The sequence below is a fragment of the Centroberyx affinis genome, unplaced genomic scaffold (assembly GCF_046629955.1).
Source record: "Centroberyx affinis isolate AG114_WGS23_722 - 3 ecotype Tasmania unplaced genomic scaffold, CSIRO-AGI_Caff_v1 ptg001337l_1, whole genome shotgun sequence".
In the NCBI taxonomy this organism is placed as follows: Eukaryota; Metazoa; Chordata; class Actinopteri; order Beryciformes; family Berycidae; genus Centroberyx; species Centroberyx affinis.
Window position 1 is genome coordinate 143,315 of NW_027279834.1, and position 16,643 is coordinate 159,957.

Below are 16,643 nucleotides of genomic sequence, written 5' to 3' on the forward strand. Positions count from 1 at the left end.
CACACACACACACAAGGGGGCAAGGTTGTTTACAAGGGCCAGGACTGTGTGTTGTGTGTGTGCTATGGGCCAAGCTGAGCAGCATCTGTGTGTGAGTGTTGGATACCTCTGAAGGGTCAACACACCCATAACCCCCCCCCTCCCTCCCCCTGATCCCTCACCCACCTCTCTCCACCTCCGCCTCCTCTCCGCCCCCTAACAGACCGCCATGTCTGTGCCGAGGACCAGAAGAACCCCCCCTCCCCCCACCTCTTCTCCCCCGTCCCTCCTCCCACTCTCACCCCCCTCCCTCGGCTTTCTACCCCTCTCCTCCCTCCTCCTCTCCCTCTGCCTCTCCCTCTCTCTCTCTCCGTCCTCCTCGTCGGCGCAGCAGACCGTGCCTGTCATCTCCACGGCACAGGGCCGCATCCGCGGCATCCTGACCCCACTGCCCTCCGACCTCCTGGGGCCCGTCATCCAGTACCTAGGGGTACCCTACGCCAGGCCGCCCACGGGGGACCGGCGCTTCCAGGCCCCCGAGCCTCCTTTACCTTGGCCGGGAATACGGAACGTGACGCAGTTCGCTCCCGTGTGCCCGCAGTCGCTGGATGAGAGGAGCATGCTGGGAGACATGATGCCGTCTTGGCTCACGGCTAACCTGGATATAGCGGCGACGTACCTCACTCACCAGAGCGAGGACTGTCTCTACCTCAATATCTACGTGCCCACTGAGGAAGGTGAGCGGATATGTGCCGCACCAACACTGACACGCAGCCACCTGCCTCAGCCGCCGAGGGGTTTCCTGCCTTGACTTGTGAAGGGAAGTGGCAGGGATGCAGGCTCACTCATGCATATATATTGGTTCATACACATGCATGTGGTGCTACACACACACACTCACGATGGCAAGCACAAACACTCCCACAATCTCAATTTATATGTGCCCACAGAGGAATGAAGGTGGGGGGGGGGATGCAAAGCAGGTGGACGCACACGTGTGCAGGCACAGACTGTTTCCACCGCAATATGTATCAGCCCACTAGGGAAGGTGATGGGAGCGAGGAGACGCTGACATACATACAAACAAGCCGTCAGTCAGTCAGTCAGACACATACACACACATGTCACATACGTACATTCATACATTCATGCACACCGTGTACACCAACAGACTGAAAATGGAGCAAGGAAGAAAGTGGGTGGATATGTGCACAAACACAAACACACACACGCGCACACACCCACACACACAAAAACACACCCACGCATTACACACACCTTGTAGTGACTTTGGGAAGCTAGTAAAAGCACACACCTTAAACAAAGAGTTGATTATGCATATAGACACCAGGTGCTTCACTGATAACACATCGACTATTAGTTTGAACATATCGTCAGGCCATATGGTGCTGCTTGTGTGTAATGATGAAACTAATTCTATCAGTAAGTCTATCTATCTATCTATCTATCTATCTATCTATCTATCTATCTATCTATCTATCTATCTATCTATCTATCTATCTATCTATCTATCTATCTATCATGTCTACCTACCTAATTCTCCCCATTCTTATCCCCTCCTTCCCTTTCTCCCTCCTTTACTCCCTCCTCCCCTCTCTCCCTCTCTCCCAGACATCCATGAGGAGGGGGGTCAGCGGCCGGTGATGGTCTATGTCCACGGTGGCTCGTACACAGAAGGCACCGGAAACATGATGGATGGCAGCGTGCTAGCAAGCTACGGCAACGTCATTGTCATAACCCTCAACTACCGCCTTGGAGTACTGGGTAAAATAAAAAAAAAAAATAATAAAAAAAAAAATATAATATATATATATATATATATGTAGGCTATATGCACTTTATGGTACCATGATATGAGCATACGCTTTTAGTATGGGTGGCTTCCAATTGAAATAAACCCCTATCCCTTGCAGTGTTAGTGCTGTATTCTACCCGATGTACTATGCAGGACATGGCACTGTTAGTGCCATGCTCTAACGATTGAGCTACAAAGAGAATGGAACCCCTAACCCTGTGTTAAAGCATAACTCTGGCCATTTTGCAATTGATGTGTTGAAAAAGACAAGCCTTGGGTGCTTTTGGGGATCATTTTTGGAGAGTCCAGAGTAAGCAGCCTTATATTGATGCAATTGATGAGGTTTTTATCAGAAAAAGATGGGAAAATAGGGTCCAGATTGAAAATGGCTAGAGCTGTGTTTTAACGCCATACTCTACCCTTTCAGATACAGCAGTGTCAATGTAATTACTGCCAAAGAGCGCTGGGTATACTGACATTATCACTGCCCAATCACCTACTTATGGTCATTCACTTTATGATGGGTGCTAGGCTAAAGGACAATCAATAATGAATGGACATTGAATAGAAATGCAGTGTACACACAGTCCTTTACATCACAGCTGCATTTAGGTTTGGTTTTGGTGTAGTATAGAACAGCAGAATAAGTCAACATTCTCAAATCACTGTAGTAGTAGGTAAGTAGCCTGAGCTTAAATAAAAAAAACAACATGGCGAGACCACAATAAAAAATAAGCAAACAAATAAATAAAAAAAGCTAAAACAAAAACTGTAAAAGAATAGATGGATCTCATGTTAGAGGCTGAGGAAACTAATAAGAAAATCAAGAAGAGGTGGTTTGGGTCGGGGGGTGAGGTGAAGCCTGAGGAGATGTATTTGCAGTCTATGACAGTGGTCAATCATTAGGTCGATAAGTGCCGGGCAAAAAATCAGCAGTAGATAAACAGAGCCCACACACTCCAACTCTAGTTTGATATTGATTACCTTTTGAGTCCACTTTTGAGTGAACTTGACCTGCAAAAGACATTGCATCTTCATCATCAATCACTAATGTAATGTAATAATCACGTTCAGTGTTGGTATTTTTTATTTATTTCTTTTTGCTGTGGGTTATCTATTTTTCCTTTCATTCAATGACACTTTCTAATTAGCAAAGAAAAATGCTGTAAATTAGTGCCGCTGTCAAATGTACACTTTTAACTCAAATTTTGCCGTTTTGTACTTGAATATAACATTGTTCATTATTGCATAGGAAACTTCAAGCGTTTTTGCTCAGTTCCTGAAAATTTGACTCTTTGGGGATATGAGCTTCACACATGACAGCGTCATAATTGTAAAATTTTGTTTTTATTCATCAAGTAACATTTCATCTTCAGGATCAAAATTATATTCACCATCTGGATTGTTTCATCCGTCAATAAGCTATACAATGTGAAAATCATTAGTGAGATGTTTTCACCCGGAGCAACTTTTTGTATTTTGAGTGAAAACATGTTTAGTGTGGGTGTCCCGAGTGGGAATAAATCCCCTGAAGCTATTTTTTTCCACTGCCAGCATCAGCTCAAATCTGATCCTTTTCACCTCTGTGACTCACATCTTTTTCATTGCTCTCTGAACAAGGAAAAATCCGATTCCCAGTGTTTTTTCCAATTTTAGACAGTTATGAAAAGCTCCTGAATGAATAGAGTGTCTTAGACCACTGGCATTTAGGCTTTGTGTCTGGCTGTTAGATCATGGAGATTATGGAGCCAGGGAGTGGCCCCAGGAGAAAAAAAATTATATTTCGAGGCCACCATTTACTACAACGAGGGCACAAGATGGTATTGCGTGCGCCCGAAATAGAACCTGAGCCTTCGTATTGATTAAGTCAAGTGCACAAGATGCATATCGTTCCCTCCGTTGGGTTAATTCATGCCCTCACTCTAATTATTTTGTGCCCACAATTTAATTATTCATGTGAACAAATCAGTTAACGTGCCAGTAGTTTAATAAAATGTGCAGACATTTTTTAAGCATGTGCTTGATTTAGCTTATTCAGCAAGTTTCAAACTTATTTTACCCACATGACATAATTAGGTGAATTTACTTAATTGCATTCATTTATTTTGTATAATTAGCCTGTTATTTTGTAGAATAAAGATAATTTAAGGCCTTTTATAAGGTAAAATGGATATAGATTCATTAATCAAGATTTACTTGACGTAAAAAAACACAGCGGATGAGTTATCAAGACACTTACTGCAACACTTGCGATGCAATGTGTTATTGTTAGCAAGAAACAATTGACAAAGATATTGAGCGCTTTGCAGAGTTGAGAAATGTCATGAACTTAGTCATAGTCAGTCAGTTAAAAGGATATATATCAGTCTGTATCACTAGGATATGTATCAGTCAACACTTGAAGCTCTCCAACACCATGACTCAGTAGATGGGTTTGCGTGGTTGCACTCTTTCTATGAATCAACTTATTAAAGAGTTATTACACATATTTTGTACCTATTTGCATGCTTTTTATGCAAGTCAGGCATGTTTTATATATATTGTGTGCATGCAATAGCATGTTTTCCCTTATAGGAAGGCCACTTGTCTGCTCCTTTAGGAGATAATTACACGAAAGCAAGATAAAATGTAAGGGAGTGGCATCACTAGAGTAGAGTGGCCAATAATAGTGGCTGACTGCTCATGAAGCTCATGAAGTGAAATGCATGTCAAAAAGTTAAAATGGTCTACTCAAAAAATATTGATTTGAGTTCATATCCTGGCTCTCTTTTACTATTTTTAGAGGCTTTTTGCCAAAGGCTTTTACTCATTTAATATGGCATATATGTACGTCCCATGGGTGAAACAAAAATCCATTTAATTCTGGCTGTGTGCATGAAGCCTACTTCTAGAACTGTAATCTGTAATATGCTGAATGTACTGAGCAACACAAAACCAATCCTGCATCCTTCTTTTCCTCTTCCTCTTCATCTCCATCCTCTCTGTTTACACTACCTCCACTATGATCGCCACCATCTTCATCATCCTCATCATCATCCATCATCAAGAGTGGCAGCATCTTCATCCTCCTCCTCCTCATCATCATCATTATCATCATCCTCAAAAATGAGGTGGATGCGCGAGGTGAGCCCATGTATTTGGAAAACAATATAAGACTACATACAATTAAACCTTGCTACCATTTGGGAATGGAGCACGTTTCTTGTTAAAAAAACAGAAATAAATCGAAACGCTGGCCTAAAGCTTCCTCCGAAAACAAAACATACACATGACAGCACGCTGAAACTCTCATTACAGTCTAATTTGCCAGTGATATGCTATTTTTGCATGAGAGAAAATTCCAACAAACGCACGCAATTGATAGAATGTATTATTTTAACAACGTTGCATTTCTTGCTCATTATATGTGTTCAGTAGCAGTTTGAGGTTCAGAGAAATGAGCTTCTGCAGTAATGAGATATAGGGGAGTGAGCCATTATTATGATCCTTTGTGTTTCTTAACAACCTCAGCAGTAAAGGGAATAAGGGATGGCTGCTGTGTAACTGTGTGTGTGTGTGTGCGTGTGTCTGTGTGTGTATTGTGTGCATGTCCAAGTGTGTGTGTAAGCTCATGTTCGCTGACAGGAATGTATGCATGTGCAGTGGTTGATTTGATGCAATTTAACGAGAGGGATCGTAGGGGAGGTAAACAATTTCCCAATAATTTTCTCCTAAAATCTAAACAAGGGGTGTGCATATTTGATGTTAACAGTGGGGATGCCATCCGCGCCTCTCCTGCCAAATCACCTCCCTGTGTGTGCCTGTATGCATGCATATAGTGCTGTTGTGTGATGAAACCCTTATATCTTGAAAAAGTCACCTCATAGGAAAATAAAACTTATTCGAATCGACACCCATTTATTTTTAAATGGGTTCCTTGGGCCCTATGCATTGCTCAACCCATTAACGAGTATTTAAACTTTCATTTCACGTAAAAACATGAAAATCCTTGAAATTGGAAGTTTTATTTTCAGTCATTAACTGTGAAAGCCCACATTTTTTTTGATCATACACATGTAATAACAAGTCTCTCTCTCCTCCTGTAGGGTTTCTGAGTACTGGTGACCAGGCGGCGAAAGGGAACTATGGGCTGCTGGACCAGATCCAGGCTCTGCGCTGGGTGAAGGAGAACATCGCGGCCTTCGGAGGAGATCCAGACAGGGTCACTGTGTTCGGCTCTGGGGCCGGAGCCTCCTGTGTCAGCCTGCTCACCTTGTCGCACTACTCTGAGGGTAAGAGAAGGCCGGGGACTAAAAACCCTATTAGACCTACAGTGTTTTATCCTATGTTGCAGGGGTGTGGAAGAGTTTTTGCACTTTAACACCTGGGAACTAATGAAAAACTGTCGCCTGTTGTATTGTTACGCATAGATAAGATAGACAGGTAGACAGGTTGACAGGTAGGTGGGCAAGTAGGTAGGCACTTAGGTAGGTCGGTGCTAAAAAAGCTAGTACATTTAGGTTAATGGAACTTTTGAAGTCTCCAGTGATTAAGCTTTCATTTCCTGGCCTTAATTCAGTTAATAAGCCATATTACAGTAAAAAGCCTGCTGCTCACTCACTCATACAACTCTAAGAGCTATAATGCCTTTGAACTTTTAACCCAGATCTCGCTAAGCTTGAGCTCTAACCATGTCCCATTATCCTGAGCCTATCATTTTGAATAATGCGTATTTATATTTTGAATATTTTTTATTTACTGTGGGTATGTGCTTGTTCTGCATCATCTGTTAATGTGTGCGTTTGTCTGTGTGTGCATCCATGTATGCCTGTGTGCATGTGTTTGCGTATCCATGAATATGTATGTGTGTACACGTGCATCTGTAAATATATGCGTGCGTGTGCCTCGATGTGTATGCAATATACATCCATGTATATATCTGTATTCATGTGTGTGTTCATGTGTGCCCCAGACCTGTTCCACAGGGCCATCATCCAGAGTGGCAGCGCTTTAGCCAGTTGGGCCGTCAACTACCAGCCCAGCAAGTACGCCCGGCAGCTAGGCGAGAGGGTGGGCTGCGGCATCGACGACAGCACCCAGCTGGTGGCCTGCCTGCAGGGCCGGAGCTACCGCGAACTTGTGGAGCAGACTGTCACGCCGGCCAAATACCACACGGCCTTCGCCCCGGTGATCGACGGCGACGTCATACCGGACGACCCGCAGATTCTGATGGAGCAGGGAGAGTTTCTGAACTATGACGTGATGCTGGGGGTCAATCAGGGCGAGGGGGTGAAGTTCGTCGAAGGCATCGTGGATTCCGAGGACGGGGTCACGGCCGAGGACTTTGACTTTGCCGTGTCGGACTTTGTGGATAGTTTGTATGGATACCCAGAAGGCCGAGACACACTGCGAGAGAGTATAAGGTGAGTGTGTGGAGTGTGTATGTATTAAACCTCCAATAAGCGATATCAGACTTCATAACCAATCCTGAAACTAATGTGTGCTATGTGGAGATTTCATTGAGACATAATGAACACATGCGGATCAGCTATGTTGCTGTTTTCACCTCTTTTCTAAAAAAGAAAGAAAAAAATTCTCGTAATGGTGGAATCGTTGAAGCGAGCGAGTTAACTTCTTAAACTAGTAAACTTGCTACCTACCTCTTCACTTGTCATTGTGGGACATGTAACCTTCAGCAAAAAGTCACCAGTCAAAGTGAGACTGGTAACTGGCAACACTCCTCCGTAGGTACGGTTAGCTTGGGTATTAGCATTTATGCATGGTGCTTTGCAATGTATGTCCTTGGTAGGCCTCCGTAATGCAGTGGCTTTGCTGTGCTTTATTTACAAATGTGTTGCGGTTTCTGTCAACCTCTAGTGGTCAGAATATTTTGCTTATCGCAGCTTTAAGTATGTTGCGTTTGCGAGTACATGCATTTGACTATGAGATTGTTACATATATGCATGCAATATACTGTATGTTTTTGCATAATTGCATTGGTAGATTGCTAAATAGATTTGGTGATAGATTGGTTGATTGGCAGACTGATTGATCGGCTAATTTTTAATTGATCAACTAAAGGTTCATGTACACGGACTGGGCCGACCGCGACAACGCAGAAACTCGGCGGAAGACTCTGGTGGCGCTGTTCACCGACCACCAATGGGTGGCGCCGGCGGTCGCCACGGCTGACCTTCACGCCCAGTATGGATCACCCACCTACTTCTACTCCTTCTACCACCACTGCCAGAGTGATGCCACGCCCCCCTGGGCTGACTCCGCCCACGGTGACGAGGTGAGATGATGTCACACTATTGTGTCGCTATAGATAGATAGATAGATAGATAGATAGATAGATAGATAGATTACCACTGTCATTGCTGACAGAGGGGAGGGGATGAAATGTTGCCATGCAAGACAGAATGACTGGTCGGGGTAATTAACTCCGCCCAGGGTGATAAGGTGCGACACTGTGTCAGATCTGGGCAAAAAATTTAGATTAATAATGTCTGAGAGATTTCAAAAATATTCACACTATTAATCAGGAGTGCTTGGTTTAGTTTACCTTGCAAGTACTGCTTCAATTTAATCAGTTCCAAGTGCTTACTAAGTCAAATCAAGCAATCCTCAAGTGGATGAAATATTTGAAATGCTTATGGAATTAATTTTTTCTGTGGGTCTAATTATGAAGCTGCATTATATATTAGTATATTTACTGCTATGGGGATCATAGTTGATAGATGGTTTCTTCAGCATTTAATAAGAAAGTAAACGCTGTGTTGACCTGCTTTTCTTTTGCTTTTGTTTGTGTGTACGCTTGTGTGCACTGGGTTGCTTGTGTGCACTGGGTTGTTGTGTGTGTGCATGTGTTTGTGCTTTGTTTGTGTGCATGTGTGTGTGTGTGTGTGTGTGTGTGTGTGTGTGTGTGTGTGTGTGTAGGTGCCCTATGTGTTCGGCGTGCCCATGGTGGGACCCACTGATCTGTTCAACTGTAACTTCTCTAAGAACGACGTGATGCTGAGCGCAGTCGTCATGACTTACTGGACCAACTTTGCCAAGACTGGGTAAGCTATTCAACTTTAAAGGATGTGAGACATTTATTTTGATAGGAAAAAGCCATTGAGAGCCATTTTTTTTTTACAAGAGAGCTACTTGTACAGAATGTTGGGAAAAAAAGACTCAATATGAAAACACATCTAAATGAGGATAAAATAAGATATGTATAGCACAGGCAAGAAAGCAAGATAAAACAAAGCACAGCTTTAAGATGATTCAGTTTAATCTTTATTTCTGGCTTCTTTGACACGTCAATCCTATTCTAATTTCTGCTATTAATTTCTAATCCCCACCCACATGTAGAAAATGTCTCATGACAACGTGTGCAAGCCAGGCCATTTAGTCACATTTTAACATGTAAAAGAAAATGCACGGCTGTCAAGGGGAAAATCAACCAGTGTTTCTTCATCCCTTTCTTTCTTTGACTCTCTGGAGAGACAAGGTTTTGGCAAGACAATATGTTGTTGCTGTAATCTTGGACAGCTCAGTCTTGATTTTACAGCAACAAATCTCTTCCAAAGCTAGAAATAAGACAGCCAAGATTCAAATCTGTGGTGTCATCAAGAGAAACAGCATAGAGCTTCTCCATTAGCAATGAATAGGAGACTGACAATGCTGAGCCTCCCATTCATGATCAGTAGAGTAGCTTAAGGTTCTGACTCTCAGAACACAACACTGCAACACTGTAACCATGACTTGCTGAAAAATGATCTGCTGGTTTGCTCTCCATTGTGATCACAACAGATTAGAGTTCTGGTTCTGTGATTTCTAGCTTTAGGAGAAAGCTATTTCTTATTTTTCCCCATACTTTATAACTTTTCATGTATTTTTAATTTGTTGGATTAATACATTGTAAAAAAAAAAAAAAGAATATTTTCAAAAATATGGATATGCTGTGAAGTCATGTGCCAGGGGTTAAGAGAAGAAAAGACAATCAGAAGACACAATTAAATTTTAAAGACAGAGTGTTGTTTTGATTATTGTAGTGTTAGAGATTAGCCTTAAGCCATCTCCCTATCAAGATTCTCTATCAAGATAAGTAGCTTTTTAATATCATAGAGAAAAAACTGTTTTTAAGAAAGACTATCTTGCATTTGGGATGGAAGATTAAACTCAGAGAATCAGAGAATTACTGCAGCATTAGAGGAGAAGAAATATCAAGTATCAAGTTTTAGAGCACCAAAAATAATGTGCTTGCAGGTGAAGGATAAATTATTATAGATTTTTTCTTGCTAAGGTCTCCAATTTCTGACCCAAAAACAGTACTTTAGACACAATCGTGAAAGCAATGAGTACTAGCCTCATTTTGGCAGAGTTCAGACGAGGCTTTTCTTCTTTGGACCTCGGCTGAAAAAGTGTAAGAACCCCTACTCGAAAAAGTCCTTGAGCAAAGTCAAGGTAATGTTCTAAAAGAAGGATGAAGCAATGTGCTTTTGACATCTGGAGCTCATTTTAGGTTAACTTCTACACTGAGTGGACACCGTTCTCTTCTCTTCTCTTCTCTTCTCTTCTCTTCTCTTCTCTTCTCTTCTCTTCTCTTCTCTTCTCTTCTCTTCTCTGCTCTCCTCTCCTCTCCTCTCCTCTCCTTCTTCTGGAGCTTCTGGAGAGACGAGATATTAAATTAAAAGTGAAATTATCTGCCGGTGCTGCAGCAAGATAATGGCTAAAAAAATAAAGTTGTTATGGAATGGATCCACACAAAAACTTTGAAAAACTGACAACGTACACTGATAAGAGTACCTCTTATCTCTCTACTCTGACATGATATACAAGATAAAAGTAATTGTTGAGGATGGACCCTTTCCTGCAGTGCTTCAAGTGAGTAATTACTAGTAATTACTCCAATAGAGGCTCACTCCAGTGAGACCTCTTTAGATTTACAGAGACATCTGCAGTCTAGACCTTGATCTAAATCACCAAAGAGCCCCCGCTATCTCCCAACATGCAGAATTAGGACAGTGCTCTCACCACATAGTTTGACTGTGGAATATACAAGAAGTCTTTTGAATGCAAGGACATTAAGACAATCCCAGGCAAGTAAATTAAGTTTCAAGCCCACAGTCTTCATTATCATTACCAACAGTGCTGGCTGCAGAACAAAATCACCCAGGGAGCATGTGAAAATTTCAGTGTGCGTTTTAATTATCAATGGGGAACTTTCTGTGAAAAGAGATTTCACTCGAATGAGAGTGCATCAGATGGGGGGACGAATCTCTGCGGCAGCACAATATAAAAGGGACGATGTAATGCTCCCTGATGTGTGTGTGTGTGTTTGTTTTCTTGTGTGTGGGCGTGCAAAACTTCAATTTGTGTGTGTTTGTGTGCCCGCAGGTTTCTCTGCTAACTGCCTGTCTGTGCTGTTAGTATAGTGTTGATTGACAAGTGAGCACATAGATGTAACTGGCAAGTCTGTGAAGATCTGCCTCTGTTTTGTTCATGTCCTTTTCACTGTGGACAGAAATAAATCTGTAAATAGACAGAGGGATAAATGCCTGTCTGTATGCGTCTGGGATGGGATTTTTCAGGCTATTATCACATGTTTTTAGACACGCACTCATCTCTAATGAAGAGTCCTGCTTTCATTTTTTATGTTTGCCAGAAGGACACGTGTTTAGAGGGTTAAGAGGCAGTCAGATTTTCAGGTGTCCTTGTTCGACTGCGCATGTCTGAAATGTATTTTGTTTTAAGCGATCTATAAAGCGAACAAACAGGGAAAAAAACATGGATCACTGTATAAACATGTTTATTCAGCCACTGGTTTGTTTTGTGTTCCATGGATATCAACTGGAAAAGATATATGACCAAATGAGAGAGACTGAGACTCTATTCATAGGAGGATATCCAGATAATAGAGATAGTGCAAGTCTTCAGCAGCCCTGTTAGAAGTCTCTGGCAGCAGATCTGATCTAAGTTCAATCATAACGTTTCAACTGGCCAAAATGTAGTCAGGATTTTGTCCTTTCAAAGTTGCCACTGCTGAGTTTTGTGTTGTGTTAAGCGATATATCTGGACTGTATTTTCTCTCTGTCAGACTGCATTCATCACTGGCTCTGTAGGAGAAGAGATTCAGCTATGGGCAAGTTTCTTTAGTTGCTGGCAATGATGTGGTGTAATCATTTTTTTTAGTGAATTTTTTAGTGAATTAGCAAACCTAATTGTAGACTAAGTAATGTGTCAGCTATTGGACATTTGTTTTGTATTTACTTAAAAAGGGGTATGCTTTCCTGAAAAGTACATATTTTTGCATATGTACTTTTTTGTTCTATATAAATAGGGATAAAATATGATGTTGGAGTTGCACTTTATTTTTTCATCGGTTTTCAGATTTTCCCATGTATTATTAAAATATGGGTGGAAAAGCTCAAAAGCATGTTATATTGGTGCATACTTTCATTTTCATGCTCCTACATATCTGCATTTGTGGAGTTACACTGTAGCATGAAACTGAGCGCTTTTTGATTACAGGCAACAGTGTAATTAATTCCTTAATTTCGCTTGAATATGCTAAAATGTAATCCTTCATAACATTTGAACCATGTGGCAGAAACACAGGGTTTGGATCATTGCTTTTCAAATGAAATCCTCTATCATTTAAATGAAGTTTCATTGACCCATGAATGAAGTGTGTGATAGCAGTAACATTAGTTGTTAGGTTGTACTAGTGAGCTTTATTGGTGATTTGATCACGAGCTAATCTACTTTTCACTTATCTGATCATATCTCTGATTTGTGTGTTTTTCTCTTCAGTGACCCTAATTTGCTATGTATCTTTATGTATGTTAAGATCTATTTATGTGTGTTTGTATATCTGTAGTTTCTTATCCCAGGGGCAATATAAGGAGGGATTAAAAGGAATGAAATCCCTTCTTGTTTAATGAAATGAACAACTCCCTGTTGTTAACAAAAAAAAAAAAGGAAAAATGTGACTTGAAAACAACAATCAACATAACCAATATCCTCTCGGTGAATGTGCACAAATCACTCAATGCACGTCTCTCTCCTTCCAGTGACCCAAACCAGCCGGTACCTCAAGATACCAAGTTCATCCACACGAAGCCCAACCGCTTTGAGGAAGTGGCCTGGTCCAAGTACACCCCTAAAGAGCAGCTGTACCTCCACATCGGCCTCAAGCCCCGGGTCAGGGACCACTACCGCGCCACCAAGATCTCCTTCTGGCTGCAGCTGGTCCCCCATCTACATCACGTCAACGAGCTCCTGCAGTCGGTGTCCTCCTTCACGCATAGTCCCTCTCCGCAGGACGACACCCCTTTTTCTTACACTAAGCGCCTATCCAAAGGTTGGCCTCCTAGTAGTACGCGTCACCCGGGGTCACAAGGAGGCACCCCGCAGCCCCCCGAGCCCGCGCTAGGCCAGGATGGAGGGGAAAACGGGGTTCGCGTCCCTAACGAGGACTACTCCACTGAACTCTCGGTGACGATCGCGGTGGGAGCGTCGCTGCTGTTCCTTAACATCCTGGCGTTTGCGGCTCTGCTGTACAAGAAAGACAAGAGGCGCCTTGAGCATCGTAGGCCACGCCCGCTTCCTCCCCCGAGACGTGACATCACACCCGCGGACGTCGCCGCCCACCTGCAGGGGGAAGGACTGATGTCATTACAAGTGAGTGTGAATCAGAGGGAGGGAGTATGTGATTGTTTTTTCTAAGTGTTTGTGTGTGTGTGTGTGTGTGTGTGTGTGTGTGGAGGTGGGTGGGGTGGGGGGAGGGGGGTGGGGTGGGGGGGTAGTCTATGTTAAATTTCACCACAGCTGAAGCAGATGGAGTGTCTGTGTGCGTGTGTGCAATGAGCGTGAAGGTGTTCAAGCACATTAACTCCTGGGTCACAAGCCACTGCGGTTACTGAATTTCAAGTTAAATGAAAAATAATAATACTTTTTGCTCAGATGAATTCCATCCTGTTTAGTCAGTTAAAATGTGCGGATTATAGGCTCTTCAGTTCAAATGACATCAAGCCGGCTGATGTTGTGTGTGTGAGAGTCTGCATGACCTCCTTCCCTGCCACTACAGCAGCTGAAGTGGCGAGATTGAGCTCTTGCAAAGCACTCATGATCAACTTGTTATCAACAGGCGTTATCGGTGATTGTGTGAGAATGTGTATGTGTGTTTGTGTGTGTGAATGTGTGTATGTGTTTTGATTTGTATGTGTGTGTGGGTGCGCTATGGCTTAGACTTAATACCCATTCCAATGCGTGGTACTCTTAGAAATTAGTTCCGGGGTGACAAGCAAAATTCGAGCATTTCTTTGTCTCTCACGTAGGTTGTTGTGATGCATGGAGCTGCTGTTCATTATACTGACGAGTAAAAAGACACCTTGAACACAGGCTGAGTGTACACAGTGGTCGTTAAAATAGTCGTTATGTATGAATGCATGTATGATTTTGATTGTTCTTATAGTTTTTTATGAGAAATAACTCTGAAAACCAATAAAGATAATTTAGCGCTAAATGTAAAAGCGTGGGTTTTATGATGTTTTTGTTTTATTTCTGAGTACTTGGAGATATTCATACACTATTCCAATATTTTATATGTATATATATATGTGTGTATGTATGTATGTATGTATATATACATGCATACATACATATATACATATATGTATATATATATATATATTTATATGTCTACACACACACACACACACACACGCACATGCACACGCACGCATATATATATGTATAACTCTATATTTGTTTTTGTATTTGAGGAAACTTATGGAGATGGTGTCGTTTTGTACCAAAAACCACAATAAAAAGAGTTAGAAAAAAACAAGATATTTTAAAAAACAAAATGGTCTTCATCACATGAGATTTTTGTTGTGACCTAAGGTGCGGTTGGTAAATAGTGATGAACCTAATTTTCCATCTCCTCTCTCTCTATCTCTCCATCTCTTTCTCTCTCTATCATCCTTTCACCCATCTATTCATCCACCTTTCCGACCGTTGAAGGTAAAGCAGCTGGAGTGTGATGCGGCCTCAGCAGACGAGAGGAACAACACTCACCACCATCACACTCTGGACACGCTGGACGCGCTGGACGGCCTGGATACCCAGGACATCTACAGCACGCTGGACACCGTGCGCCTCACCTGCCCGCCCGACTACACCCTCACCCTGCGCCGCTCGCCCGACGATGTGCCCCTCATGACCTCCCTGACCCCGGGATCACTACCCGTGACCCCCGGGTCGCACCCCGTCACCCCCGCGACGCCCATGACCCCCATGACGCCCGGATCGGTGGTGGGGATGAGGCTGGGCCACCCTCACCAGGGATACACGCACCACAGCCCGTATAGTAATACACACCTGCCACACACACACATCGCCGCGCACACACACTCCACCACGCGTGTATAACCGCAGCAAGATACTCACACATGCAGAGACACGGTCGCCACACATGCTCATACTAAACTCACACACACACAAACACACACACACACACACAACAAAAGACTTAAATACCTCTACTAATTACCCTGCAGGATTGTTACAGATGGACAGACAGAAGGACATTATCAGTAACAGGATGGAAAGACGGACAGCTGTGTGTTGCATGTTGGGGAACTGAAAACGGAGAGGATCCTGGGAGTTGCAGTTCTATGCATCTGTTCACTCGCCAGTTGGAGCAAGACATGCCAAGGCAGCCATCAAACATCTCGTAAAGTGCTTTGGAATTTAAATCTTTCTGCTTTTTCTACGTCTGACGGGGAGGACTGGCGTGGGAAAAGGGTCAGTTATGGGTCAGTTTACATCTCCTACCTGGACTGCAGAATAAAGCGGGAGCCGGGACTGAGCAGAGCAGACGCAGATGCAGAACGGAGCAGAGAAGTACCACACACAGACTGCTGATGTCAACTTGAACAACCTGTGAAATGTGAATGTAGCATTTTTTCCATTAAAAGATCAAAGGCCCTATCTGCCAAGGATCAAACTAAGCTGAGGAGAAAATAAATTTTAGAGAGCGATGGATATAAAAACAGAGAAAGAGGGGAAGTGGGGATTAAAAAAACAGCATGTGCGAGAGGAAAAGTTAGTCAGACGGTGGGAAAGAGATTAAGATTTTATTGAGAGGGATTTAACAGCTGTGAGAGCGAGGAAGAAGAAGTGAGATAGAGTGATACGGAAAACAGGAAAAGAGAGAGACAGCCAAGGGAGAGAAATCCGATTCAGAAGAAGAAAGGGCCTCTGAAGCGGTTGCCAGACTTACTGAAGAATCACTTTAACCAGCTATGTGTTCAACTCTTGTAAATAGAATGGAAAGATAAAGATGATATATTATGATTTATAGCATTTACTGCTCTTGCATTAAAACATGACTTATTTAACCACATTATTGCTTTCATTTCAGATATTACTGTATTAATGTATAGATGTCCTGAAGCAAGGCTGGTAGTCTTTCTATCTCACCCACTGTAGTATGTACACAGTACCTTTATTTAAAGGCTATATTCCCTATGCACAGTCATTTCTATAATTCTGAACTATGTAAGCATCTAGGTACTTGTTTAGATTCCGTAGTTGAAGTATAGGACATTTTCCACACCATCCTGTCTGTTCGTTTGACCATTGGATGAAGAGCTAGTACTGTGTAGATAATGCAATATTGGTTTGATGATTGAACACCAGCCAAAACCATGACCCTTAACCCTTTACACCTAATCCCCTCCCTTCAACTGTTTTCTTCTCCCTATACCTGAATTAAAAACGCCTTACCCCCCGATCCCTAAAAACATTAATCTAGCATCTCCGCAAGTAGGGTTAGAGGTGGTAATGATTCAGTGGGTCCCTATAGCTGCAG

General features: G+C 42.6%; 1 protein-coding gene across 1 annotated transcript; it reads left to right on the top strand.

Annotated features, from left to right (window-relative positions):
* Positions 1-208: 208 nt before the first annotated feature.
* LOC139649379 (neuroligin-4, X-linked-like) lies at positions 209-15,199 on the top strand. Its single transcript, XM_071525764.1, has 8 exons — positions 209-716; positions 1,612-1,764; positions 5,881-6,066; positions 6,747-7,197; positions 7,856-8,069; positions 8,714-8,838; positions 12,838-13,447; positions 14,792-15,199. Exons 1-8 carry the CDS (start codon positions 209-211, stop codon positions 15,197-15,199), a joined length of 2,655 nt encoding a protein of 884 aa, XP_071381865.1.
* Positions 15,200-16,643: the final 1,444 nt, after the last annotated feature.

Coding starts and splice junctions, on each gene's coding strand:
- LOC139649379 (XM_071525764.1), top strand. CDS start 209: ATGTCTGTGCCGAGGACCAGAAGAACCCCCCCTCCCCCCACCTCTTCT. Junction 6,067..6,746: donor CTTGTCGCACTACTCTGAGG/GTAAGAGAAGGC, acceptor TGTGTGCCCCAG/ACCTGTTCCACAGGGCCATC. Junction 13,448..14,791: donor AAGGACTGATGTCATTACAA/GTGAGTGTGAAT, acceptor CGACCGTTGAAG/GTAAAGCAGCTGGAGTGTGA.